We start from the raw sequence: 27,535 nt of genomic DNA, 5'->3' as shown, positions 1-27,535 counted from the left end.
TATCTCTAGCAGCTTTATCCTTCTACAGGGTCGCAGGCAAGCTGGAGCCTATCCCAGCTGGAGCCTATCCCAGCTGACTACAGGCGAAAGGCGGGGTACACCCTGGACAAGTTGCCAGGTCATCACAGGGCTGACACATAGACACAGACAACCATTCACACTCACATTCACACCTACGCTCAATTTAGAGTCACCAGTTAACCTAACCTGCATGTCTTTGGACTGTGGGGGAAACCGGAGCACCCGGAGGAAACCCACGCGGACACGGGGAGAACATGCAAACTCCACACAGAAAGGCCCTCGCCGGCCCCGGGGCTCGAACCCAGGACCTTCTTGCTGTGAGGCGACAGCGCTAACCACTACACCACCATGCTGCCCAGGTGGAATTATGATTTATTTTATCTATTTCAAAACAAAGTATTTTATGTGACTCAGTGTAGATAAGTGACAAGTCTATGGCACGCTATTATTACATTTGCTTGCTGCTTTTGAAGTTTACTTTTTTTTTTTTAAATAATCACCTGTGTATTTACACTAAAACAATTATCCACCTCAGGCTCAGTGAATATTGGTGAATAATAACCTCGACTTCGTCTTGATTATTATTCACCAATATTCACTTCGCCCTTAGTGAATAATTGCTAAATAATAAACGCTGGGGTGGTGTGATCCTCTTCAATGTCATTTTTGTGTTGTGATTTCAATATTTTCCAATAATAGCACATCCTGAAGTGTTTAATTCCATTCACGCCACAGGAATTGGTCAAAAATGTCAGCAAATCATTATTTAAAGTATGACTTTTTATCCATTTCTAATTACATTTACTAATTGCATTCACAAAACACGTTCATTCTTGTTATGACTTGTATTATAATCGGTATAAACCACACTAGTCATTCCCTCACTAGCTTCATTTTCTCTCTCTCTCTCTCTCCCCTCTCCCTCTCTCTCTCTCTCTCAACAAAATCCGTTTTTCATGTTACCCAGAAACCACAAAGCTTCGTAAAGTCATCGTTCCTGAAATGTTAAAGTTACAGCTTCACCTTTAAATGTTACAAAGTGCTGACACTGTTCTAGAAAATTAATCACCACCTTCTGGCCAATCGGAATATACGGTATAAAAATATTGTATGTTAAATATTTAACGTCTAATTAGGCATCTGAGGTGAAAATTCAAATTCAATCCAAATTGCTTGATCCTAGTGTCATTGAATTCAGAATTGAATGCAGAACAACATACTTTTTCCAGAATTAAAATATGTTTATCCGTTCTTGAGATATTACAAATCAAAGATTGAGAAAATGCCTTAATTTTTAGAAAATGGCCGTAATATTCTGTATTCGGATCACATGGTCCAAAATGGGCCTCATTAACGAATGAGATCAAATGTTTTTTTCTTAATAATAACGTTTCTATTTTTCAAGATATTTACATGGAAACTGGCAGGCACAGAGATGTTTGTATACTGAATACAAAGTTTGAAAAATTAGTAAAAACAAATTACGCAAATTAGTATTTGATTAGTATTAATTATGCTGAATAGGTCAAATGTTAAATTGGTACACTCAATAAAAAAGTAGTAAAGGATTATTTCTAACACCCTCTTTGTGCTCTGTAGGCCTTTGTATTTCTCAAAAGTAGGGCTTACTAGTGTTTATATGAAAGAATATAAATGATTATTTTGATTAATGTTCACAGCTTTCAAGGCAAACCTCGAAAAACCAGTGTGAGCCACATCCAGTAAAAAATTCACATTAATTGCACTGAAACTGACACTCGCGTTTCTGACTTCTGTTTTTTTTAAATCTCATTCCGACCACGAAGATCTCAATATTTTTCATCAAAACAACTACAATTATATTCTAAAAGAGTTATTTATTTGCATGGATCAGTTTGATTTGAAAAAATAAGTAGGTAAAGCTATGAAAACTCACTTCAAAGTCTCCTGTGAAGCATAACATCAAAACTAGCTGAGGGAAAATTTTTGCTGAATACTTCATCAGAAACAGTGAGAGCGAGAGAACATCCCTATAAAAGTTCTCTGATATTCACAAGTAATCCAGTCGGAAACCGATCAGAAGACAGAGAGAGAGGGAGAGCCTGAGCGCTTTCCTGTGACTCAAAAAGTAAAGCACCGGCAGTTTCCTAATGTCCCGCGAGCAGAGTTTTTCCTCTGTTGTACCAACTTCAACCTGCCGATCCTCCCAAAGTACTGAACAGATCTTAATGAGATGCATTTCTTTGGAAAGCAGCGATTATAAGCTTTTTAATGATAGTATTCACGATAGAAAATATTCAAGCGTTAAGCAATGACTTATGGAAACTTAGATGAGCGTCTGCATGCAGAAATTTCACAGCACAGCCAGCAAGCGTCTGATATGCCTACTCTAATGCTAGTTCTGTATTAATCCACAATTTAAAGTGCATGAAACTGCTCCAGACTGTAAACATAATCCTCTGACAAAACTACACTAAACTGAATTTCACAGCAATAACAGTAAGACCAGAAAATGATTATAACCTAGTGTTTTCCGGCGTACCAGAGAAAACAGCACTTCAAGTCAAGCGCAAATGAACCCCAGGGACTCTACCTGCTCCACATTGCTGAGGCGAAGTGTGATATCTTGAGTGATCTCTGTGGGCCAGGGGGGGAATTCCTCAGTCCTGATCCTGGGACAGTTCTCAGCATTCTGAAGAACAGGAAGACACAGGAGCTAAGAGTTAGAGAAAACAATAGACATCCGCGTTTCCTCTGCCATAAATACATCCACCTTCCTGTTTGAGCTGTGTGTGTATATAAAAAGGTGAAGGGCCAAAAAGGAAATGGTATGGATCACTGTAAAAACATCCTTATCCAAAGAATGGAACAAAGCCCAGAACGAACAATGGGACCTGAGAAAAGAAAGTGACATAAGATGTTTTCAGACATCTGCCACATCTGCCCACACAGTGTCTGCCCTGCCGTTTGAGTCCGAGTCACTCTGCAGATCGAGAGGAAATCTAGGTGACAGCGGTGGCACAAAGTCGCTAGCTTGCTTTTCAGGTGATGTTCTGGGCGCTAAGAACAACAGTGAGTGTCAGGCAACATGGCTGCGCCTGTGGCTAGGATGAGCTCATAAGTTTTTAGGTCGATGAATCAGCATCGAACCTTCACACTCCTCCTCTCACTCGCCTTCTCTCGTTCTGTTTATCTGAAGCTGCTAATTGACGCTTTGCATCTCTGGCAGCTTTTCCGCCTTTGTTCCTTTGCCATTGCTTTGTCGAGGATCTGGATTCGGTGTGGCATGGAGCACATGGCGTCTCTGTTTTCATTTAGACATACTTCTGACTTTTATAAGCTTCATGAGTGTTTCGTTGGACCGTAGCCACAGGGCCATCTTTTTTCGGTTTTTATGCATTCCACTCTTCCAACCTGTTTTTGCATGCTCTGGTATTTCTGACACCCTTTCCGCTGTCAATCCTTCTCTGTTCAAAAAACGACTAAAGAGATTCGAGTTCTTGCGATCTCTGTGTGTTCAAACTACAAAGAGGGGGAAAAAACATCGAAGCTTCCATGTTTTATGTTCGTCTTTTGGTCGCAACAAGCTAGCTAGCTTGCTAACTGTAACGAGCTAGCTATATTTACCTCCTCAAAACAAGTTACTGATGTTACAAGACCGTCCCTTTCTTTGTTTTTTCTAGTTGGAGATCAAAAATTCCAAGTTACAAGCAAATTTAGTATTCGCAGATGTTCCCCATATGGAGTAATTCCCCATGCTGATAGGAAAAACATCATGATTCTGCAACAAAAGATGTCCTTTTCGGTACTGAGGTGAAAGTAAGTATGAAAGAAGGTATAGATATACCCTTATATGTAGATATACTCCATAAAAACTGAGTCTGAGTCGATCCATGCCATCAGAATGATGGAAAATGGGAACAGTAAATGTTAAGCTGTAAACAATTTTCAGATCCTAGATACTCTGTGCTCCTGGACTGAGGTTGTACATCATTAGCAGAGTTAAACGGCTTCATGTTGTGTCTGCTCAGGAACGTACGTGCTCCGCTGGGCCCATCAAACTCAGCCAGCGTCCCAGAAAAGACTAAGAATGTATTTGGACGCCATTCAAACAGTCAAATGGCTGTTAAAAATGGAGTATTATCACATTGAGCAGGTTTGTAAGCCTCAGGAGGGATGAGTGTGTTTGTGTTTTATGAGCTCTACTAAAACGGTTTGCTGTATCCTTGACTGAGGTTCTCAATAAATAGAATGGAATAGAATAGACCAGAATAGCTGAATTGAATCGAATCAAAATTAATCAAATGGAATTAAAGTGACACAGGTCGATGTATTAAAAAGATGAAGAATAACCTGTGGAGCTAGAACAACCCCTAGGTACTTGAATCTCACACACTGTTTTGCCCGCTGCCTCATGCCTGTGAAGGAGAATGAGCTGGAAAAACACCACGCGCTAATGTTAACGCTTGGGCCGAGTGTAACATCCATCCATTATCCATAACCGCTTATCCTGTACAGGGTCACGGGCAAGCTGGAGCCTATCCAAGCAAGAGGCAGGGTACGCCCTGGACAAGTCGCCAGGTCATCGCAGAACTGACACATAGACACAAACAACCATTCACACTCACATTCAAACCTACGGTCAATTTAGAGCCACCAGTTAGCTGAACCGGCATGTCTTTGGACTGTGGGGGAAACCAGAGCACCCGGAGGAAACCCACGCGGACACGGGGAGAACATGCAAACCCCCCACAGAAAGGCTCTCATCAGCCACTGGGCTCGAACCCAGAACCTTCTTGCTGTGAGGCGACAGTGCTAACTGCTAGCGTAACAGCCAAAGTTTATCCTCATTATTATATTATAATGAGCAAGGTCGGAACAAACATGGCGGAACCGGTGGCCTCCGATACAGAAGCGACCGTTTGAGAGCCTTCAAGCTCCCAGGTGTGTTTAGATTTGGAATATTTCAATTCTAACCTGAATAAAAGTTGATGTTTCTCAGACTCGGTCACTCACCTGTTCAGCAGCACCTTGGCAAAGTTGGCATCAGATACCACATTTGTTTTTGCCTTTTCCGCCCTCCATCGGGAAAGCTGGCCAGCAATATTTACGTACTCGGCTTGTCTGCTGTGTTTTTTCCTGCCACGTTTTGCCTCTCACAATGTCAGATACTTCCTTAAAATCGTCGGTTTTTTTTGTGTCTCTCGACCTCTGACCCGCGCATGACCTCACGTGACTTTTCCGAACTGGCTGCTGAGCGAGCGGTTTGCAAACAGACTAACACGTGCTTAGGACGCTCCGCATTAGGAAATAAAATGTACTGAAACAAGATGATGTGTACCAGCTATGGGGATGGATATCAACTCAAACAACTGATTTGTGAACCAGTACGTCGACCTGTGTCACTTTAAATCAAGTTAACTTGAAACAGACGGAATGGGATCGAGATAAATTGAACTGAACAAAACTGAACTGGATTGAATTCAAAGGGTTTGAAGTGAAGTGATTACATTTTATTTATCGCCAAAGGGCAATTATTTTCGTGATCGTGATCAAGCACATATGTTCGGCATGAGACCACTGCCGAAATGCAGATCCCCTGATGAATCACGTGACTGGTAGATTTTATCTGTGGTGGATGTTTTCGGCAGTCTGTGATTGGTGGATGTTTTGATTGACAGCACTGACCTCGAATGCAGAACCTTGTTTTTTGTCTTTATCAGAAAGGCACATGTTGAGCTGGTGATCCCAGTAACATCGCCACTTTGTGCTCAGGCAGCTTGTACACCTGGATGATGTTAGAAACACACACACACACACACAGAGTTATCATAGGGGTATAATTTATTTATATATATATTTTTGGCAGATCAGACACGCCCACTACTCAACACCTCCCACATGAATAAAACAGACACTTCAGAGGTCAGAGATCAAGGGAGACTAAATTATTCTCTATAAAAGTTAAACGAGACCCTGGGGAGTGTCAGGACATTCCTTTATACACACCCACGCCCACTCACACACACACACACAGAGCGAAAGAGAGAAGTCAATGAAGCGTCCCTTTAAACATGACTTACTTGAGCTTTCCATTCATTACTGACATGGATAGAGATGTAGTGTGTGTTCACTCAAGATAACACCAAAACTCCTGAACCTACACCGAGTGTGTGGATGCATGTGTGTGTACGTATGTGCGTGTGAGAGTCACTGGGGTGTAACCGACATTAGTGCTGTCAGAGATCGTGCCTTTCGTGATAAGGGTGAGTGCTTTATGACAGTGAGCGGGGGGTTTGTGTGAATTCTTTGTGGGAGGCTCGGTAACTCTGTGTGTGTGTGTGTAATGGGTATGGACTGTAGTGTCAGCAGGAACGACTAAATAGTGAGATGGGAGAAGGAGGATGGGAGAGATAGGAGTGAAAAGAATAACTGTGCCTCTGATAAGGTTTCCTTCGGTGTGGTTACAGTCAGATAGCTTAAGAACTTTCACACACACAGAGAGAGAGACAGAGAGAGAGAGAGACACACACACACACACACACACACACACACACACACACACACACACACACACACACACACACACACACACACAGAGATACAGCTGCTCCTTGAAAGTGCTTTGGTTAAACAAACACTTTCAATTATCTCTCTGTCAGGACAACATGCCTTAGAGAGAGAGAGAGAAAGAGAGAGGGAGAGAAATCCACTGTGAGTAATTGATTTCAGGTTGCCAGAGTTTGTGGTACGGAATGCATGTCACTGTAATGTCTGGTTGTCATTAGGCATTCACCTAGAAACTGCCACACTGAGACCGTGGGAGAATCGCAACTACACAAACACTCGCAACTCAAAACCCCAATTCACCACTCGCAACCAAAACAACACTCGAACCCTCTCAGACCAGAAACACACATTCCAGCCCACTAGGTTTCTGTTTAGCTGAAGGATACGAGACACACTAAACCCAGCACTCGTTCCTCTACAACGCTTAATAAATGTTTTACAGATTTCGAGCTGGCTGGATTATGAATGGGAAACATAAACATTATTGTAAGACAGTTTATGAGCTACGGGAGTTTATAAAGCACTGGTAATGCGTGCCAAGTCAGCTCCATGTGACGCTCCTGACAATGGAGCTAAAGCGGTCTTTAGTATTTGCGTACAATACAAATGACAACAGTTTCAACAGAATTGTTTATTTTCACGCCCTCAAACTAAGGCTACATCCACACGACAACGGCAACGAGATTTTTTTTAGCGGGTAAAAAAAATATCGCGTCCACATGGGCAACGGATCAGTAAAATATCAGGTACATATGGCAACGCAACGCTTGCTGAAAACGATGCAATACACATGCCACACCTCTACGTGCGCTGTAAGACGGTACCATCGGAGACACCAGAACAATAGAAGAAGTAGGACGCATGCGCATAAACCCCTTCTTCTACCTGGCGTGCTGCTTGTTCTAGTCATGTGGTTGTGACGTCACCGTAAACAAATCCGTTCTACTCATCCAGACGACTTCGCAACGGCGCCGTTGCCAGATTTTTCCACTCTGGAACCCGTTCTCAAAAAATATCGTTTTGGGGCACCCAAAACGCCGGTGCCGTGTGGACGCCAGGCCGAAACGATATACAATTTTATCGGCTTCACCTGAATCTGTTGCCGTGTGGACAGGGCCTAAGACGATCGTTCACTTTTGCATTTATAACAATATCCATCCATTATCTGTAACCGCTTATCCTGTGCAGGGTCGCGGGTCATCGCAGGGCATGAGGGCATGACATCGAGACAAACAACTATTCGCACTCACATTCACACCTATGGTCAATTTAGAGTCACCAATTCTTGGGTTTCGGTCATGTGACTTTTCTTAGTGATTTCACATCCGATAAAACTGCTGGTGGTCAAGCAAACCAAAATGGCTGCCGTAGTGCTATGTGCAATGGAATACAGTCTGGGAAAGAAAGATTTGTCATACGATCTCGAAAACTACGCTTCAGTCGAGCTCCCCGACATCTCGAACTATCTGGTGTTGCAGACGTCCTTCTACACCGCAAAACGGATGAAAGCGTGGAAGAGTATGGAGGCTTACAACTATTTTTCTATGTGGCTGGGTAAAGGACCTCGGTATCAAGTCGCTGCCGAATGAATCCTGTATTGTTTTTGCCCGTGTAAGTATTTTTTTAAGCTTTTCATTCGCATATCTACAACGAAGCGCTGCAAGTTGAAGTGTAAACAAATAACAGTTCGCTTGATTCTCACTTGTGTTGGCTCTTATCTCTCAGGTAAATCATTCACAAAGATCATCAGAAACCCCTTTAAAGGCCTGGATCTTAGTTAAACAAGACGGAGAAGTGATCACGGCGCATTGTACAGTAACTGTATGGCTGGGTAAGAATTTTATCGCAACCTTCAGGCGTATGGACTTTGTGAGGAGTAAACAAAGAAACAGCTGGGGACTTTAGCACTTCGTGATTAAAAAAAGTATCGTAAAATAACAACACATAGCAAGAAAAGTACTTGGAAAACACTAAGGACGTAGCCGAGAGGGAGATGCAAACCTTTCACCAAGTGATCACTGCAAACTCGAGCATGCTTCGACTCGGCTCCCTTCGATTTCAGTGAGAGATTCAAAGGCCACCTTTCTCGACGTCTTTTTGTGAAATCCTGTGTTTGTTCACCCTTTATTAGTTCACGAGGAACCCTGAAGAAACTTTTATCGGTTTCACAGTTTGATCGATTCGAACAACCTGAAACAACGCAAGCGTAAGGCATTTTCATGCAAACAATGCACCTTCTCCGTACAAACGCTTTGTCAACTGAGCTTTGTCAGACCTCCAGCTAAAGTTTTGAATAACTAATGAGGCGGATGTGACATCACGTGAAAGCCAAGAATTAGCCTAACCTGGATGTATGAAAGGAAATGGACTGGACGCTTCACAAAAGATGTCTCATGTCGCAATGTTCATGGCCACAACATCTCATCTCATTATCTCTAGCCGCTTTATCCTTCTACAGGGTCGCAGGCAAGCTGGAGCCTATCCCAGCTGACTACGGGCGAAAGGCGGGGTACACCCTGGACAAGTTGCCAGGTCATCACAGGGCTGACACATAGACACAGACAACCATTCACACTCACATTCACACCTACGGTCAATTTAGAGTCACCAGTTAACCTAACCTGCATGTCTTTGGACTGTGGGGGAAACCGGAGCACCCGGAGGAAACCCACGCGGACACGGGGAGAACATGCAAACTCCACACAGAAAGGCCCTCGCCGGCCACGGGGCTCGAACCCGGACCTTCTTGCTGTGAGGCGACAGCGCTAACCACTACACCACTGTGCCGCCCTGGCCACAACATATGCTCATAAATGTATTCTGAAGCATTACAATTCATCCAAACGGCAAATCTTTCATTTGTACTTCACATGAGCCGTGTTTCCATGTTTCCATTAACCTGTTTAATGCGTGATTTGCAAGTAATGGGAAAAAAAAAGAATTCGTCTCAAATATCGTAAAAAGTTTTTACGCTCACACGAGGTGGATTTTCAGACGATTCATTAAAGCAATATTTTGCAAAACTCGAAATGGAAATGCTTTTTTTTTTTGCATTTAGAGTACCAGTCAAAAGTTTGTACACCCCTACTCATTCATAGGTTTTTCTGTATTTTGAGTATTTTCAACATTGTAGAACAATACTAAAGACATTAAAACTATGAAAGAACATCTGGAATATATACAGTGCTCAGCGTAAATAAGTACACCCCCTTTGAAAAGTAACATTTTAAACAATATCTCAATGAACACAAACAATTTCCAAAATGTTGACAAGACAAAGTTTAATATAACATCTGTTTAACTTAAAAAGTAAGGTTAATAATATAACTTAGATTATACATTTTTCAGTTTTACTCAAATTAGGGTGGTGCAAAAATGAGTACACCCCACAACAAAAACTACTACATCTAGTACTTTGTATGGCCTCCATGATTTTTAATGACGGCACCAAGTCTTCTAGGCATGGAATGAACAAGTTGGCGACATTTTGCAACATCAATCTTTTTCCATTCTTCAACAATGACCTCTTTTAGTGACTGGATGCTGGATAGAGAGTGATGCTCAACTTGTCTCTTCAGAATTCCCCAAAGGTGTTTGATTGGGTTCAGATCAGGAGACGTACTTGGCCACTGAATCACTTTCACCCTGTTCTTCTTCAGAAATCCAACAGTGGCCTTAGATGTGTGTTTAGTCATGTTGGAAAAATGCACGATGACCAAGGGCACGGAGTGATGGTAGCATCTTCTCTTTCAGTATAGAGCAATACATCTGTGAATTCATGATGCCATCAATGAAATGCAGCTCCCCGACACCAGCAGCGCTCATGCAGCCCCACATAAGGACACTGCCACCACCATGTTTCACTGTAGGCACCATGCATTTTTCTTTGTATTCCTCACCTTTGCGACACCATACAGTTTTGAAGCCATCAGTTCTAAAAACATTTATCTTGGTCTCATCACTCCAGAGTATAGAGTCCCAGTAGCCTTCATCTTTGTCAGCATGGGCCCTGGCAAACTCTAGGCGGGCTTTTTTGTGCCTGGGCTTTAGGAGAGGCTTCTTTCGTGGACGGCATCCATGCATGCCATTCCTCTGCAGTGTACGCCGTATTGTGTCACGGGAAATAGTCACCCCAGTTTGGCTTTCTACTTCTTCAGATAACTGCAGTGCACTTGCATGCCGATTTTCTTCAACCCTTCTCATCAGAAGACGCTCCTGTCGAGGCGTTAACTTCTGTGGACGACCTGGACGTCTCTGTGAGATGGTTGCAGTTCCATCTTTCTTAAATTTTTGTACCACTTTTGCTACAGTATTCTGACTGATAAGTAAAGCTTTGCTGATCTTCTTGTAGCCTTCAGCTTTGTGGTGTAAAGGAATTCTTTTCTTTGGGGAATTCTGAAGAGACAAGTTGAGCATCACTCTCCATCCAGCATCCAGGCACTAAAAGAGGTCATTGTTGAAGAATGGAAAAAGATTGATGTTGCAAAATGTCACCAACTTGTTCATTCCATGCCAAGAAGATTTGGTGCTGTCATTAAAAATCATGGAGGCCATACAAAGTACTAGATGTAGTAGTTTTCGTTGTGGGGTGTACTCATTTTTGCACCACCCTAATTTGAGTAAAACTGAAAAATGTGTAATCTAAGTTATACTATTAACCTTACTTTCACGTTATAAGTTAAACAGATGTTATATTAAACTTTGTCTTGTCAACATTTTGGAAATTGTTTGTGTTCATTGAGATATTGTTTAAAATGTTACTTTTCAAAGGGGGTGGACTCATTTACGCTGAGCACTGTATATGGACTTACAAGGTAAACAAAAAAGTGTTTAAAAAAACAAAATGCTTGATATTTTAGATTCTTCAAAGTAGCCAGTGTTTACCTTGATGATGCTTTGCACACTATTGGCGTTATCTTAACCAGCTTCATGAGGTAGTCAACTGGAATGCTTTTCAATTAACAGGTGCCTCGTCAATAGTTAATTAGTGCAATTTGAGATCAACTAGTAATTAGTTAATAATAAAAATACAGTAAGTAGCTCTAATCCATACCACAACTGTAGTAATCCATATTATACTATCCAAATTAATTGGATTATGAGCAATCGTGATTGCTCTGATTGGCTACTCTACTAGTAGGATATCAGCTCATATACCATGAGTAGAGAAAAACAAAATGGCGGTGCGCATCAAGTCATACAGTATATATCACTTTGTTATCAAGTCTTTAAAAGAAACACAAATAGCTGACGCTGTCGCCTCACAGCAAGAAGGTCCGGGTTCGAACCCCGTGGCCGGCGAGGGCCTTTCTGTGCGGAGTTTGCATGTTCTCCCCGTGTCCGCGTGGGTTTCCTCCGGGTGCTCCGGTTTCCCCCACAGTCCAAAGACATGCAGGTTAGGTTAACTGGTGACTCTAAATTGACCGTAGGTGTGAATGTGAGTGTGAATGGTTGTCTGTGTCTATGTGTCAGCCCTGTGATGACCTGGCGACTTGTCCAGGGTGTACCCCGCCTTTCGCCCGTAGTCAGCTGGGATAGGCTCCAGCTTGCCTGCGACCCTGTAGAACAGGATAAAGCGGCTAGAGATAATGAGATGAGATGAGACAAATAGCTGAAAGAATATAGTTCGTTTTTTTCCTCCCTGATAGTTCCAGTTCCACACTCCAGCCCAGTTAGTGGTGGTAATGCACCTTTAAGTTGGTTTGCCAACTGCCAAAAAACTCTAAAGAAGAAGAAGAAGAAGAAGAGAAAATGGCGGAGCGTGTTGCTGAACAAACCGAGGATGAAATACAAACTCTACTCGAAAACAGAACCCCGAAAAATACAAAAAAAAGGGCAAGAAAATATGGAATAAAAGTATTTCATGGTGAGAACGTACCTTTTTTATTTTTCAAGAATTATTATTATTATTATTATTATTATTATTATTATAGCATTTTTCACAAATTGCTCCTGTCATTTCGCTGATTTGTTTACATTCTAAGTGGAAATGATTTTGTCGGACGTTTTGTATGAAGTTTTTACTGATCGAATTTGCAAAAAATAAAAATAAAAAAGCTCTGTTTCTCAAAATCCAGTGAATGCGGATAAAATAAAACAGTTATTCCACTCAATCTTGTCGTACACGGCTTATAGCGCCTCGTCGGCTATTAGCTCATGTACAACTCGATTTTGTGGAATAATTGTTAATTATGTCAAGAAGCGCTCAACTAAGTCAAGAGAAATGACATCCATCATTACTTTAAGACACAAAGTGTCTTTTAATTCATAAAAATCAAGATTAGAAGGTGTGTCCAAACTTTTGACTGGTACTGTAAATCACATGACAGGACTGTAAGAGGAAATAGTACCGCTCCCTTTCTGAAAGAAAAGCACTCTCTGAGAGATGAAAACCCAGCATCATTCTCCTCTCAGACCATCCGCGAGTCGGTTTAGTCAAACTTCGTCAAATTTTTCAAGCACAATTAACAGCGAAGAAAAGTTGCGTCGGTTCCTGTTTGGACCGGTTGTTGTTTTTCTGTGTTTAGTTGATACTCTGAGATTTACTGAGTTCTATTTTGAAAGCTTTTTTTGGTGTGTGTATTTTTAACACTGACTTCATACAGCTTTGATTCCATGCTACAATCTGCTGACAAACTGCATTAAAGCAGAAAGAAAAAGAAAAATCTAATTCCTCTTCGCCCAGAGGGATTTTGTGTCCCCACACACACACACAAACACAAACGCAAGCATCTGCTGATTTTCCATATATCCCAAAACAACCATGTTTCCACATGAATCCTGATGACTGCGCTTTGCAAATTAACAAAGTGAAAAAAAAGAAAAAATTTAAATTATAAATCGGTTGTTTTTCAGAAAACACTTCCCATAGATCAGGTGTCTAATGCTTTAAGACAGGTACAGTCTGGAACAATTAGGAATATACTGCATAATGAAAAGCTTGCTGTGACTATTTGACTAACACCCTCCCAATCAGCTCGCGATAATTAAAAAAAGCAGACGTTTTGCTAGGTGATGCTGATGAGGAGCGGAGACAAGGAACTGCAGATGACTTGAAATGTTGCACACGTTACAGAAATGAAGCCGTCCGCTCTGCTCTGCTCTGCTCTTCCCACGGCTCTTAGCTTATTATCACCCTGATCAAATGTGGCATATTTCACACCTCCTTCTCTCTCTCTCTCTCTCTCTCTCTCTCCTTCTCTCTCTCTCTCTCTCTCCTTCTCTCTCTCTCTCTCTCTCTGTCACACACATACACATACACAAGAGTCACCTTCGCAAATACTGTATACACCTATGTTATATTATCAAACTATACCAAAGATGTAAGTATACATGGAACACTCACGCAGTCCTGGGGTTAATCTCCGCCGTCCTCTCGCAGTCGTAGATGATGAAGCTCCCTGATACTACAGACGTACCGTTCACCTTGATCGCCACAGGAACGGAAATGTGGTCTGAGGAGGTCAAAATAACATACAGTCAAATACACAACCACACTCACACACCTCAAAACACCACCCCAGTTTTTTGTCTAGCCAAAATCAGGTTTTGTTTTATCCTCCAAATTTGAGTTTATTATGCCATTATAGGGAAGGAGGAAATCACTTCGAGGCGTGCTCTAATAGTAGGCATATCAGACGCTCGCTAGCCGTGCTGTGAAATTTCTGCATGAAGACGCTCATCTAAGTTTCCAAATCTGTCATTGCTCTATTGTGAATATGATCATTAAAAAGCTTATAATCTCTGCTTTTCAAAGAAATGTATCTGGTTAAGATCTGTTCAGTACTTTGGGAGGAACGGCAGGTTGAAGTTGGTACAACAGAGTAAAAACTCTCCTCACGGGACGTCAGGAAACTGCCGGTGCTTTACTTTTTGAGTCACGGGAAAGCACTCAGGCTCTCTCTCTCTCTCTCTCTCTCTCTTCTGATCGGTTTCCAACTGGATTACTTGTGAATATCAATCAGATAACTTTTATAGGGATGTCCTCTCGCTCTCACTGTTTCTGATGATGTACTGTATTCAGCAAAATTTTCCCTCAGCTAGTTTTGATGTTATGATTCACAGGAGACTTTGAAGTGAGTTTTCATAGCTTTACCTACTTATTTTTTTCAAATCAAACCGATTCATGTAAATAAATAACTCTTTTAGAATATAACTGTAGTTGTTTTGATGAAAATTATTGAGATCTTAGTGGTCAGAATTAGATACAATAAAAAAAAAAAAAACGGAAGTCAGAAACCCGAATGTCAATTTCAGTTCAGTTAATGTGAATTGTTTATTGGATGTGGATCACACAGATTTTTCGAGGTTCACCTTGAAAGCTGTGAACATTAATCGGAATAATCATTTATATTCTTTCATATAAGCACTAATAGGCCCTACTTTTGAGAAATACAAAGGCCTACAGAGTGCAAAGAAGGTATTAGAAATGATCTTTTATTACTTTTTTATTTTGATAAAGAACAGTAGATGTCAATGAGATTCAGTGATTATTTATGCAGATTTTATAATCAACATTGATTTCTCCTTCTTTGTGATGTATAAATGAGAGTTGAGGTCAGCTTTCTGTGGCATAAATAAAGCCATTTGAAGAAGAGAGTGTACCTATTTAACAATTTAGCCTAATTAGCATAATTAATACTAATTAAACTCTAACTTGCATCATTGGTTTTTACTAATTTTTCAATCTTTGTATTCAGTATACAACCATCTATGTGCCTGCCAATTTCCATGTAAATATCTTGAAAAATAGAAAAGTCCATTCATCCATTATCCGTAACCGCTTATCCTGTGCAGGGTTGCGGGCAAGCTGGAGCCTATCCCAGCTGACTACGGGCGAAAGGCGGGGTACACCCTGGACAAGTCGCCAGGTCATCACAGGGCTGACACATAGACACAGACAACCATTCACACTCACATTCACACCTACGGTCAATTTAGAGTCACCAGTTAACCTAACCTGCATGTCTTTGGACTGTGGGGGAAGCCGGAGCACCCGGAGGAAACCCACGCAGACACAGGGAGAACATGCAAACTCTACACAGAAAGGCCCTCGCCGGCCACGGGGCTCGAACCCAGGACCTTCTTGCTGTGAGGCAACAATGCTAACCACTACACCACCATGCTTGCCCCCCCCCCCAAAAAAAAATCCCTTTTAAAAATGTCAACCTAATTCATCTAGGTAAATCTAGAATCACCGAGATGAATCCAGATTCACCTGATTTCAAAAATCACCTGTAACACTTACTCCATGTTAATTTCATGTTTACAGAAGAATACTGTTGTATAAAAGCAATATCATACTCGAGGTCGTGTTGTACTGAAAATCAGCCAGCTGTGATTAGCTACACACTCGGACCTACGACTGAATCACAGCTAGGCTGATATTTAAGTACAATCACACCCCTTCTTGTGTGATACTGCTTAATTAATCAAAGACCTTCCGACCAATCAGATTTGAGAATTCAGCAGCACTGTGGTACTGACTTACCGCTGCCTAAAGGAATCTTGGGAAAGTTGTTGGAAGGGGGCAGCGGGCACGTCTGGATTTTGGCTGGGCCGTCGTCCAGGTGCACCGTGGCAACCGTCGCCATGCCAACCCCGTAATCACATTCAAGGCCGAGGCCATCCAAGTCGGGAACGCTTCCGTTCACCAAGATCCCTACATGCTGAAAACAAGAGATAGGAGAGAAATAATTTTTATGATTTAGAGGAATCCTTTGAAGGAAGAATCTTTATTCAAAAGACCTACGTCATACATTATGATTTTCAGGAGGGCTCTGGAAAAATTAAAAAAATAAATATATGTAGATATATATAATGATATATATATATAAAAAGAACAAAGCGTAATTATTTACTATGAAGGAACTGCTCTTTTAAATTTCTTAATAGTTGACAGTGATTTCTTTTTTTGTTGTTGTTTAAACCTTAGCAAGCTCCGTTGTGTGTGTGTGTGTGTTAATTCTATCCTAATAATTTCACACGTTTCACTCAATGAGTTATTGTGAGGCTAGAAGTGAGATGAAGACAAAGACGCAAAAGATGAATTGTGTTTTCCTCTTTTCCATTTCATTAGCATTGTCAGTATTGTGTGTGTGTGTGTGTGTGAAGGGAGGGGTGGATATGGGTACGCATTTATTTCATTCTCATAATTTTCTAATCAATGAGTCACTGTGATCTCTGAGATGACATTCATGAAAGCTATGAATGGTCACACGTCTCAGCATGGGTAATCAAATACTTTCAATAAATGACGGCGCAGACGAGCACAATGGGGATGAATCTTTCCGCTAATTGATTCAAAGATCAAAGATAGAGGCTTGCTGGCTGAAGTCACAGAATAAACCCGACATTTCTCAGTCTCTCTTCCTCTCTCTGTCTTTCTCTCCACCTTGTGTGTTATTGTCATTGAGATGGAGCACTTCCTAACAGTGGCGCCTGCTTCCTGCTTCCTGTTTCCTGTTTGTGCTGGAGCTGGAGTTGGAGCTGGGGCAACTTCCTGTAACCTTGAATGATGGACAACTGGGGGATCCATTAAAGACAGGGTAACCCATTTGCCCAAAATAGTGTACATGTGTAAAACTACTCCAAAGGTATAAAACTGAACATGCCGGGCCAGACGACATAACCATAATACGTTTCATTTATTAATATCTCTGACTACAGTCATCTGATGGTTTATAATATTCCAGGTTTAAGGCAGTAGTCATTTGAGGCAGACAGGATTTCAGACAAGAGAGTGTGATATCCAGAGCGTTTAAAGCCCACAGCAGAATCCGCCTGTTCAATAATACGGAAAATATAATTCAATTTTATTTCAACTGGCTTTCAGGAGATTTAGGATAAAAAGCTGCAAAGCTGCAAGATCGCACCTTTATTCTTAGAGAGATAAAAACCGTGTTGCACAGATGGCTGGGAAATGCTTCATACCAAGCATGAATGAATAAAGTTAAGAATAAAAACTAAACATTGCCTCAGTGCCAGTTTCATAGCATTCAGATCATATAATATACCATAACACAGGAAGTACGCAAAGCTTCTAAAGGATGCTTCAGGCATGTCCTTTTACTACATCGATAAGAAATTCTTGTTGTGAATTTTGAGATGCTTTTCTGCTCACCACAGTTGTAAAGAGTGTTGTTTGAGTGTTACTGTAGACTTGTCCGCTTGAGCAAATACTCATCTGAACTCTTTCACCAACAAAGCATTTTCACCCACTCATTGGATTTTTTTTTCACCGTTGTGTATAAATTCAAGACAATGGACTGCATGGAAATCCCAGAGATCACCAGTGTAAAGCGTATTAACTATACATTTAGTAATAGTGAACTGTAAGTGAAGGTTCTGGGTTCAAACCTCGTAGCTGAATGGGGCCTTTCTGTATGGAGTTTGCATGTTTCCTCCGGATGCACCGGTTTCCTCCGACAGTCCAAAGACATGTGGATTGGGTCAGATGGCTGCTCTTAATTGCCCATAGGTGTGAATGTAAGTGTGAATGGTTGTTTATCTCTGTGTTACCCCATGCGATAGATTGGCGACATGCCCAGGATGTACTCCATCTCTCAGCAAAAGTCAGCAGGCTTCAGCTTCCCCCATGACTCTGATGAATAAGCGGTATAGATAATGGATGGATGGATGGAATTGTAACCAAAATAAGTCAAGCTGGTTTTGTAGTACTGTGGTATGTTCCATGTTAAATTAAGCCATGGTCTGATGATTAGAGAAGCAGGTCTGGGACCAAAAGCTTGCCAGTTCGATTCCCTGAACCAGCAGGAATGGCTGAAGTGCCCTTGAGCAAGGCATCCAACCCCCAGCTGCTCCCCAGGCTGCTCTGGGTACATTGTACATCGCTCTGGATAAGAGCACCTGCTAAATGCCTGTATTGTAATGTTCTTTCCAAATAGATGCTACTGTTGACGCCAGGCCAAGACTTCTTTACTTTGCTTTATTAGTTTGACTTCTCACTGTGGAGAATGTAGCCTTTTGGAGGGTCTAGGGTAGGGTGTAGTCATAATCACTTCAGAATGAGGGCAGCCATCTTTAACCTGAAGGTTAAAGAAGCAGCTTTGGGCTCAAAGGGCTGCCGGTTCGATTCCTGGGACCGGTAAGAAAAATGTGAATGAAAGATGAACAGCGCTTTCCCCTCTCTCTGTATCATGGCTGAAGTGCTGTTGAGCAAGGCACCTAACCCCCAACTGCTCCCCGGGCACTGTAGTATAGCTGCCCACTGCTCTGGGTATGTATGTGTGCTCATTGCTCACTTGTGTGTTCACTGCTTCAGATGGGTTAAATGCAGGGGAGGAATTTCCCTGTGGTTAAGTCTGTGCTTGAGTGTACGTGTGATAAGACTTCTTCTTAGAATGATTCACAGCCACAGCAGTGGAGCACTTTTTCAGTGGCTGCCTTGATGACACATTTTACATCGCCCCTTGGTGTATGATCTCCTGAGCTTCTTTCACATTTCAGCAATGGAGTATGATTTCAGTCAGTGAAAACGCTCTTTCTAACCCCCTGTTTCAATGTAAACTTTGTGTACTACACTGTAATTGTACTATATCCATTATACAGTATATCGAACCACAAAGTGGACGGGCATTACAGTTACGTGGTGGTCTGGGAAAACCCATCAGATGTCATTGTGGCTGAATTCTACAATGTAGCAACAAGCCCCCCGGCCCCAAAAAAAAGCAAATAACATACGAGGTGTGTCAGAAAAGTAACAGGACTTAGTGTGCGTCTTTGATGTGAGGGGCATCGTCCACATAAAGTTCTTGCCACAGGGCCAGACAATCAACCAGCATGTCTACAAAGAGATCCTACAGTGTTTGCTTCATTCAGTGCGCAAGAAGAAGTGAGAGTTGTGGCAGGACAACTCGTGGCTGCTTCACCACAACAACACGCCAGCTCACAACGCCCTGAGTATCCGTCAGTTCCTTTCCGAGAAGAACATCGCCATGCTGGAGCAACCCATCTACTCACCCAACCTGGCTCCATGTGATTTTTTTTCCTTTTCCCCCAAGCTCAAGGGGGTCATCAAGGGGACCCATTTTCTGGACGTGGAAGCCATCAAGAGGGCCGTGACGACGGAGCTGCGGAGAATCCCGGGAGAATCCTTCTAGGAGTGCATGGAGGCGTGCCGGAGAAGGATGGGAAAGTGCACTAGACTCGAGGGGGATTATTTCGAAGGGGCAAAGTTGTAGTTTGTAGTTTGGATTTGACATGAATTTTTTGTGACCCCAGTCCTGTTTCTTTTCTGACACCCCTCGTACTTTGGTACCTCAACTTCAAGAAAATATTTTTCACCAATCTGATCCATTTCTGTCCCCTAAGGTACAGTCTACACTAATGTACCCCCTAGGACTCATTATTGGACCTCAAGGTAACTATTTGTACCTTTTTAGCCCCAAAACTGTGCATATATGTTCCCAAGTTGTATATAAAGGGTACAAATAAGTACCTTAGAGGGTCCTGTCTCAGTGACAAGTCATTGTACCCCTAAAGATACAAAAATGTACTTTATTTTCTGAGAGTATAGTCTATCCTGCTGCAAAGATCATGTTGCATAAAAAAAAACAGTATGACACATTTTTATCAGTCAGTCTGATTAAATATGTCTAAAAGCTAAGTGTGATTGCCTCACACAGTGAACATCACATTTTCATCAAGTTGTTGGCGAATCATAGTGAAACAGACATAAGGCATAAGGCTAATCAATTCAGTTTGTAATCAGATACCAGCTGTCAAAACATCTGCGAAGCTCCTGCTTTTCTCACTTTATCACTTCTTTGGAGATTTCGAATGTTAGAGCCTTACTTCTGACTGATATTCAACAATGGAACAGATCTCAGATGAGGAAAGTCTACAGTTTTCAGACGTAGTAGAAAATGTCAGCATTTTGATTTGTGAACTTTTGTGCATTTAAAGTCCACGTCGATTACCGTAATGTCTGCCGTCCGACTGAACTCGGCTGGAGTAAAGGTCATGGAAGGACACTGCTGAGGTCCTTCACCCATACTGATCCACGAACGTGCCATGCTGCTGGAGCACTCCTGTTGAACTGAGCACCTGCGTAGAGCAGAGAGGATTATGGGAAACCGAGGTTTATCCATAGTTTTCACGCACACACACACACAAAAATCACAGACAGACAGAAAGCAGATGCACATAATACATCCATTATAGTAGTAACCTCTTATCAACAGACCGAGCATTTTGAAAACACACAGACACGATCTTCGGCACGGGTGTGGGTTTGATTCCTCTCAGACACGTTCCCATGACAACAGCCCCCCTAGCACTGAGATCAGAGCGCTGCTAATTCCATTAAAAAGGCTAACAAGACCAGTCTTTATCTATACATGGGTAAGTGTGTGTGTGTGTGTGTGTGTGTGTGTGTGTGTGTGTGTGTGTGTGTGTACGTGAATGAGAGTGAGTCTATCAGACATGGAATTCCCTTCCAGACAGAGGCCTTTTATTATGACTTATGTTCCAAATGGTAATCCAAATATTCCCGTCGTTGCTCCACTTTTCACTGCCCACACACATACTTTCCCACTCTCCTTATCACACACACACACACACACACAGCAAGGTCACACTGCCCTTAAACGATAGTTGACCCAGGTTAGTTTTTATGCAAAGTGAAAACAGACTCTTGTACAGTCAAAGTCTTCAACTATCTCATGAAATCAAATTCTTTTATTGCTAATGTCTCCTACAATCACCGAAAAGTCTCTAGATATTTGAGTTCCTTGAAACAGGGGTGCAAAGAGTGCTGAGAAATGATACTTAAGTGAAAGTACGATGTCAAAAATACTTACTTACTCAGTTCAAAGTGAAAGTAAACACCTAAACATGTACCCAAGTGAAAGTCTAAATGTCCCAGCAAACTGAAACGTAAATAAAGAAAATGCCTTCGGGATTTGTACCGTAACAAGTAGTTTGGAGGTCGAAATAAAACTATAAACAGAGGTTATTCTTTTCTTCAGGATGTAATTAAGTAAGATTAAGTAAGAAGTCGTGAGTTTCAATAACACTCAAGTCAGATATAAATCCCCCAAAATAATACTTAAGTAGAGTAACACAGCAACAAAGTAAGATGTCTTTTCAGTCTCTAACTGTACTGCTATAGTCGTAGAGGTGACAAATGAAAAAAGTCATTCTCGTGAAACAAAATGTAAAAAAACTAGATAGAACTCGATGCCAACGGCGTCGATGGGGATGCCTCTGCCTGGTAGACTACACGCCTTATTAAGTTGTGATTTGGGGATGGACATTTGACCTCACAGTAATCGTGACCTGGTGAAATTACTTGTATCAGCCTTGGAGACATTGTGTTCACAAGGTTTTCGGACAGACATTTGACCTCACAGCGACCTTGACCTTAGATCTTTTGATCTCAAAATCTAATCAGTTCATGTTTGTCCCAAAGCGCAGAAATGGTGAAAGTTTGGTGAAATTCCTTTCATTAGCCTTTGAGATATCACGTTCACAAGGTTTCGGGACGGACGCACGTGGACAGACATTTGACCTCACAGTGACCTTGACCTTAGACCTTTTGATCTCAAAATCTAATCAGTTTATCTTTGCCCCCAAATGCACAAATGGTGAAAGTTTGGTGAAATTCCTTTCATCTGCCTTGGAGATATTGTGTTCACAAGGTTTTCGGACAGACATTTGACCTCACAGTGACCTTGACCTGAGACCCTTTGATCTCAAAATCTAATCAGTTCGTTTGTCCCAAAGCACACAAATGGTGAAAGTTTGGTGAAATTCCTTTCATTAGCCTTTGAGATATCGCGTTCACAATGTTTCGGGACGGACGCACGGACACACACACGGACGCACGCGTGGACAGACGGACAACCCGAAAACATAATGCCTCCTGCACCTTATGGTGGCAGAGGCATAAAAAAACCAGAAATGCAGCTTTTATATGAGGCAAAAGAGTCCTGTTTGATTAATCAGGATCCTACCATGTGTGTGTGTGTGTATATATATATATATATATATATATATATATATATATATATATATATATATGTATGTGTGTGTGTGTGTGTGTGTGTGTGTGTGTGTGTGTGTGCGCGCAAGTATGAGTGTCTGAACTTTTAGAGGAGCTCAGAGACGGTCAGTGCCAAGAGATCAGCCCAGCTGCCGAAAATAGAAGAGAATGAGACTAGCATCACTGAAAAATCCCCTAGACACACACACACACACACACACACACACACACACACACACACACACACACACACACACACACTATATTTTTCCAAAGCCTTTCGAGTTTGGTTTGATCATTTTATACCTCCAAATAAAAGTCAGCATTCTGATGCAAAGTAAATCTTATTCATGAGTCATTACATCGTCCAAATGGAAATCATTAACCTTTTCTTTGAAGAACATTTCTCCTCAGAATTAAGGAGAAGATCCCAATATTACTCCATACAAAATCCGCGGCTCTTCCTGTAAGCTATAAGACCTATTATTTCTTCCAAACATCTGCTGCTCTACTAGCTGAAGCATTAATACATGCACAGTACTGTGCAAAAGTCTTTTGCACCCTATTTTTTTTCCATACAAACTTTGTTGTAGATTTCTATTTGATGACTTCTACATTATTGAGTCGGTACAAAAACATTTTAGAGTCCAAATAGTCGTTTTTCAGCACAAAATTAAACGTTACAGAAAAAAAAAGTTTGTATCCGAGCAGCATATTACATACGAGAGCACTTTTCAGATGAAAAAAGAAAACATAATGAAGGCTGCTGGGTTTTGGTGCGAAATGAAGAAGCGAGTGCGACAGTCAAAGTGTCCAGAAGAACTGGGGCTGGTTCTATAAGACGCTCAGTAAAACCTGCAGCTCATTTCCTTATAAAACTGCACTCACTGTACCTGTGACTATTTTTTTTTAAGCAAAGGGTCATCTCACACCAAATATTGACTTTGTTTCATTTATATCCACTATATATATATATATATTTATTCTATCCACATTCACTGGATATGAGCAATCGTGCGCTCTGATTGGCTACTCTACTACTAGGATATCAGCTCATATACCGTGAGTAGAGAAAAACAAAATGTCAGAGCGCATCAAATCATATATATCACTTTATCAAGTATTTAAAAGAAACAGAAATAGCTAAAAGAATATAAGTCTCCCCCCCCCAATATCTCCTGTTCCACACTCCAGCCCAGTCGGTGGCAGTAATGCACCTTTAAGTTGGTTTGCCAACTGTCAAAAAACCCTAAAGAAGTAGAAGAAGAAAATGGTGGCACGTGTTGCTGAATCCACCGAGGACGAAGTAAAAACTTGACTTGAAAACAAAACCCCCAAAAATACAAAAAAAAAAAACCCTGACAAAATATGGAATGAAAATATTTGATGGTAAGAACGTCTCCTTTTTATTTTTCAAGAATTATTATTATTATTATAGCATTTTTCACAAATTGCTACTGTCATTTCGCCGGTTTGTTTACATTCTAAGCGGAAATGATTTTGTCTGATGTTTTGTGTCAAGTTTTACTGATCGCATTTGCAAAAAATTTAAATAAAAAATGCTCTGTTTCTCAAAATCCAGTGAATGTGGATAAAATAAAACAGTTATTCCACTCAGTCTCATCGTACATGGCTTATAGCTCATGTATGACTCGATTTTGTGGAATAACTGTATATATACGGTATATACATTTCTACCCAAATCAATGACTGCTTTCTTTCCCAAAGAATGAAACATGTGATATTTAGAACTGTATTAATTTTATTAAGATGTCTATAAAGCAGGGCGGCACGGTGGTGTAGTGGTTAGCGCTGTCACCTCACAGCAAGAAGGTCTGGGTTTGAGCCTCATGGCCGGCGAGGGCCTTTCTGTGTGGAGTTTGCATGTTCTCCCCGTGTCCGCGTGGGTTTCCTCCGGGTGCTCCGGTTTCCCCCACAGTCCAAAGACATGCAGGTTAGGTTAACTGGTGACTCTAAATTGACCGTGAGTGTGAATGGTTGTCTGTGTCTATGTGTCAGCCCTGTGATGACCTGGCGACTTGTCCAGGGTGTACCCCGCCTTTCGCCCGTAGTCAGCTGGGATAGGCTCCAGCTTGCCTGCGACCCTGTAGAACAGGATAAAGCGGCTTGAGATAATGAGATGAGATGAGATGTCTATAAAGCATACTTGAATGCTGTGTTTTGGGATGATTAAAGCAACGACTTGCTGTATAATTAGATTAACAACGACTCCGTTAGACACTGAGTCAATTGAGGTGAAGCTCAGACTTGAGGCCAAGCATGCTGACCTAGCATAACTTTACCCCCAACACACACACATGCACGCACACACGCACACAATTGGGATGTTGAGATTTGCATCTGGTGCGCTATAGTGTCTTGGATCTTGAAAGCAAATCGGACGTACATAGAATGTATACATTCAGGCGTACACTCCTCAATAGGAGCGCCGCACAATACACACACACACTAGTGCACATGCGAGTGTGTTCGGGCTAAAAAAGATTCTCAGTCTGGTCTGACATTTCTCCCTGAATGAGCCAGTGTGGTCGCAACATGAACAGGCCTTTGTCAGAAAGTCAGATGAATAAAATAGGGAGGGAGCATCAGCATGAGTGTTTCAGTCATCAAGTTTTTTTTCTTTTTTCTTTTTCTCTCTACGCTTCCTACATTCAAACTGATCTCCGACGAAACATAAAGGCGATCACTTATGAACTAACTGCCAGCAGTCTGAGTTCACATTTCAGCTTTGAATTTCTCATAAAAATGTAAATGTTATCGGTGTGATCATGAAGACGAGTCTTCTGTACCAAGGCAAGGCATATAACAAGTTATCGTTTCTGTAGTAGCCACTTAAACAGGGACTTTTATACCAGACACACCACATAAACAGCTTTTTTAAATGGTGGCACTTTCCGTAAAGATATGTTTATTTCGTGTTTTGTTGCTGGTGGGGTTTTTTTTTTTGGAAGGCGTCTCTAGTGTTAGTGCTTCGTAACAGTTAGAGATAAACCCCTACTTTTTAGTTTTCCACTGCAAGAAAAGGCACCTTTGTGGTTTTTTTGTTTTAAATCTTCAGCAAGTAGAAAAGAGAGACTAGTGAGGAAATAACTATTTATACCTGCCATAATAGAAATAAAAACAGGAACTACTTTGTTGAACGGATGTTCCGTAGCATTAAACATAACTAGTCTAGTATGCTATGCTCGAACTAGTAAAAAGCATGACGCCATTTTTTGATCCACTTCACCCTGTTTTTGGATTGGACAGTACCGGTATCACACTTTTAAATTGCTTCGGGTATAAATAACCATCTGGTAAGTGGATGCATTTAAATGAAAAATTATCACTTCTCTTAGGAAAGTGTGCAGTTGTGAAACTTGAGTGATGATGATTATTGAGAGAGTCATTGCAAAACCTTAAAGGTAGACTGCCTTTCAGATTTTTCAAGGGTACAGTGGTGCTTGAAAGTTTGTGAACCCTTTAGAATTTTCTATATTTCTGCATAAATATGACCTAAAACATCATCGGATTTTCACACAAGTCCTAAAGGTAGATAAAGAGAACCCAGTTAAACAAATGAGACAAAAATATTATACTTGGTCATTTATTTATTGAGGAAAATGATCCAATATTACATATCTGTGAGTGGCAAAAGTATGTGAACCTCTAGGATTAGCAGTTCATTTGAAGGTGAAATTAGAGTCAGGTGTTTTCAATCAGTGGGATGACAATCAGGTGTGAGTGGGCACCCTGTTTTATTTAAAGAACAGGGATCTATCAAAGTCTGATCTTCACAACACATGTTTGTGGAAGTGTATCATGGCACGAACAAAGGAGATTTCTGAGGACCTCAGAAAAAGCGTTGCTGATGCTCATCAGGCTGGAAAACATTACAAAACCATCTCTAAAGAGTTTGGACTCCACCAATCCACAGACAGACTGTGTACAAATGGAGGAAACTCAAGACCATTGTTACCCTCCCCAGGAGTGGGCGACCAACAAAGATCACTCCAAGAGCAAGGCGTGTAATAGTCGGCGAGGTCACAAAGGACCCCAGGGTAACTTCTAAGCAACTGAAGGCCTCTCTCACATTGGCTAATGTTAATGTTCATGAGTCCACCATCAGGAAAACACTGAACAACAATGGTGTGCATGGCAAGGCTGCAAGGAGAAAGCCACTGCTGTCCAAAAAGAACATTTCTGCTTGTCTACAGTCTGTTAAAGATCATGTGGACAAGCCAGAAGGCTATTGGACAAATGTTTTGTGGACGGATGAGACCAAAATAGAATTTTTGATTTAAATGAGAAGCGTTATGTTTGGAGAAAGGAAAACTGCATTCCAGCATAAGAACCTTATCCCATCTGTGAAACATGGTGGTGGTAGTATCATGGTTTGGGCCTGTTTTGCTGCATCTGGGCCAGGATGGCTTGCCATCATTGATGGAGCAATGAATTCTGAATTATACCAGTGAATTCTGAAGGAAAATGTCAGGACATCTGTCCATGAACTGAATCTCAAGAGAAGGTGGGCCATGCAGCAAGACAACGGCCCTAAGCACACAAGTCGTTCTACCAAAGAATGGTTAAAGAAGAATAAAGTTAATGTTTTGGAATGGCCAAGTCAAAGTCCTGACTTTAATCCAATCAAAATGTTGTGGAAGGACCTGAAGCAAGCAGTTCATGTGAGGAAACCCACCAACATCCCAGAGTTGAAGCTGTTCTGTATGGAGGAATGGGCTAAAATTCCTCCAAGCCGGTGTGCAGGACTGATCAACAGTTACCGCAAACGTTTAGTTGCAGTTATCGCTGCACAAGGGGGTCACACAAGATACTGAAAGCAAAGGTTCACATACTTTTGCCACTCACAGATATGTAATATTGGATCATTTTCTTCAATAACTAAACGAGCATGTATAATATTTCTGTCTCATTTGTTTAACTGGGTTCTCTTTCTCT

The 27,535-nt window shown here is 41.4% G+C and overlaps 1 protein-coding gene across 1 annotated transcript in view; it reads right to left on the bottom strand.

The window, feature by feature from the left end:
- plxnd1 (plexin D1) overlaps window positions 1-27,535 on the bottom strand; it is a 212,713-nt gene that overhangs the window by 133,799 nt on the left and 51,379 nt on the right. The window contains exons 5-9 of the mRNA XM_060931569.1: window positions 20,511-20,637; window positions 16,061-16,238; window positions 13,916-14,024; window positions 5,689-5,788; window positions 2,594-2,692 (exon numbers count right to left, since the gene is read on the bottom strand). Coding sequence (XP_060787552.1) covers window positions 2,594-2,692; window positions 5,689-5,788; window positions 13,916-14,024; window positions 16,061-16,238; window positions 20,511-20,637 — 613 coding nt within the window. The remainder of the gene's footprint in view (window positions 1-2,593; window positions 2,693-5,688; window positions 5,789-13,915; window positions 14,025-16,060; window positions 16,239-20,510; window positions 20,638-27,535) is intronic.

This window comes from Neoarius graeffei, chromosome 10, assembly GCF_027579695.1.
Source record: "Neoarius graeffei isolate fNeoGra1 chromosome 10, fNeoGra1.pri, whole genome shotgun sequence".
Classification (NCBI taxonomy): Eukaryota; Metazoa; Chordata; class Actinopteri; order Siluriformes; family Ariidae; genus Neoarius; species Neoarius graeffei.
Note: the sequence above shows the minus strand (reverse complement) of the source record. Positions and strands in the feature narration are given on the sequence as shown.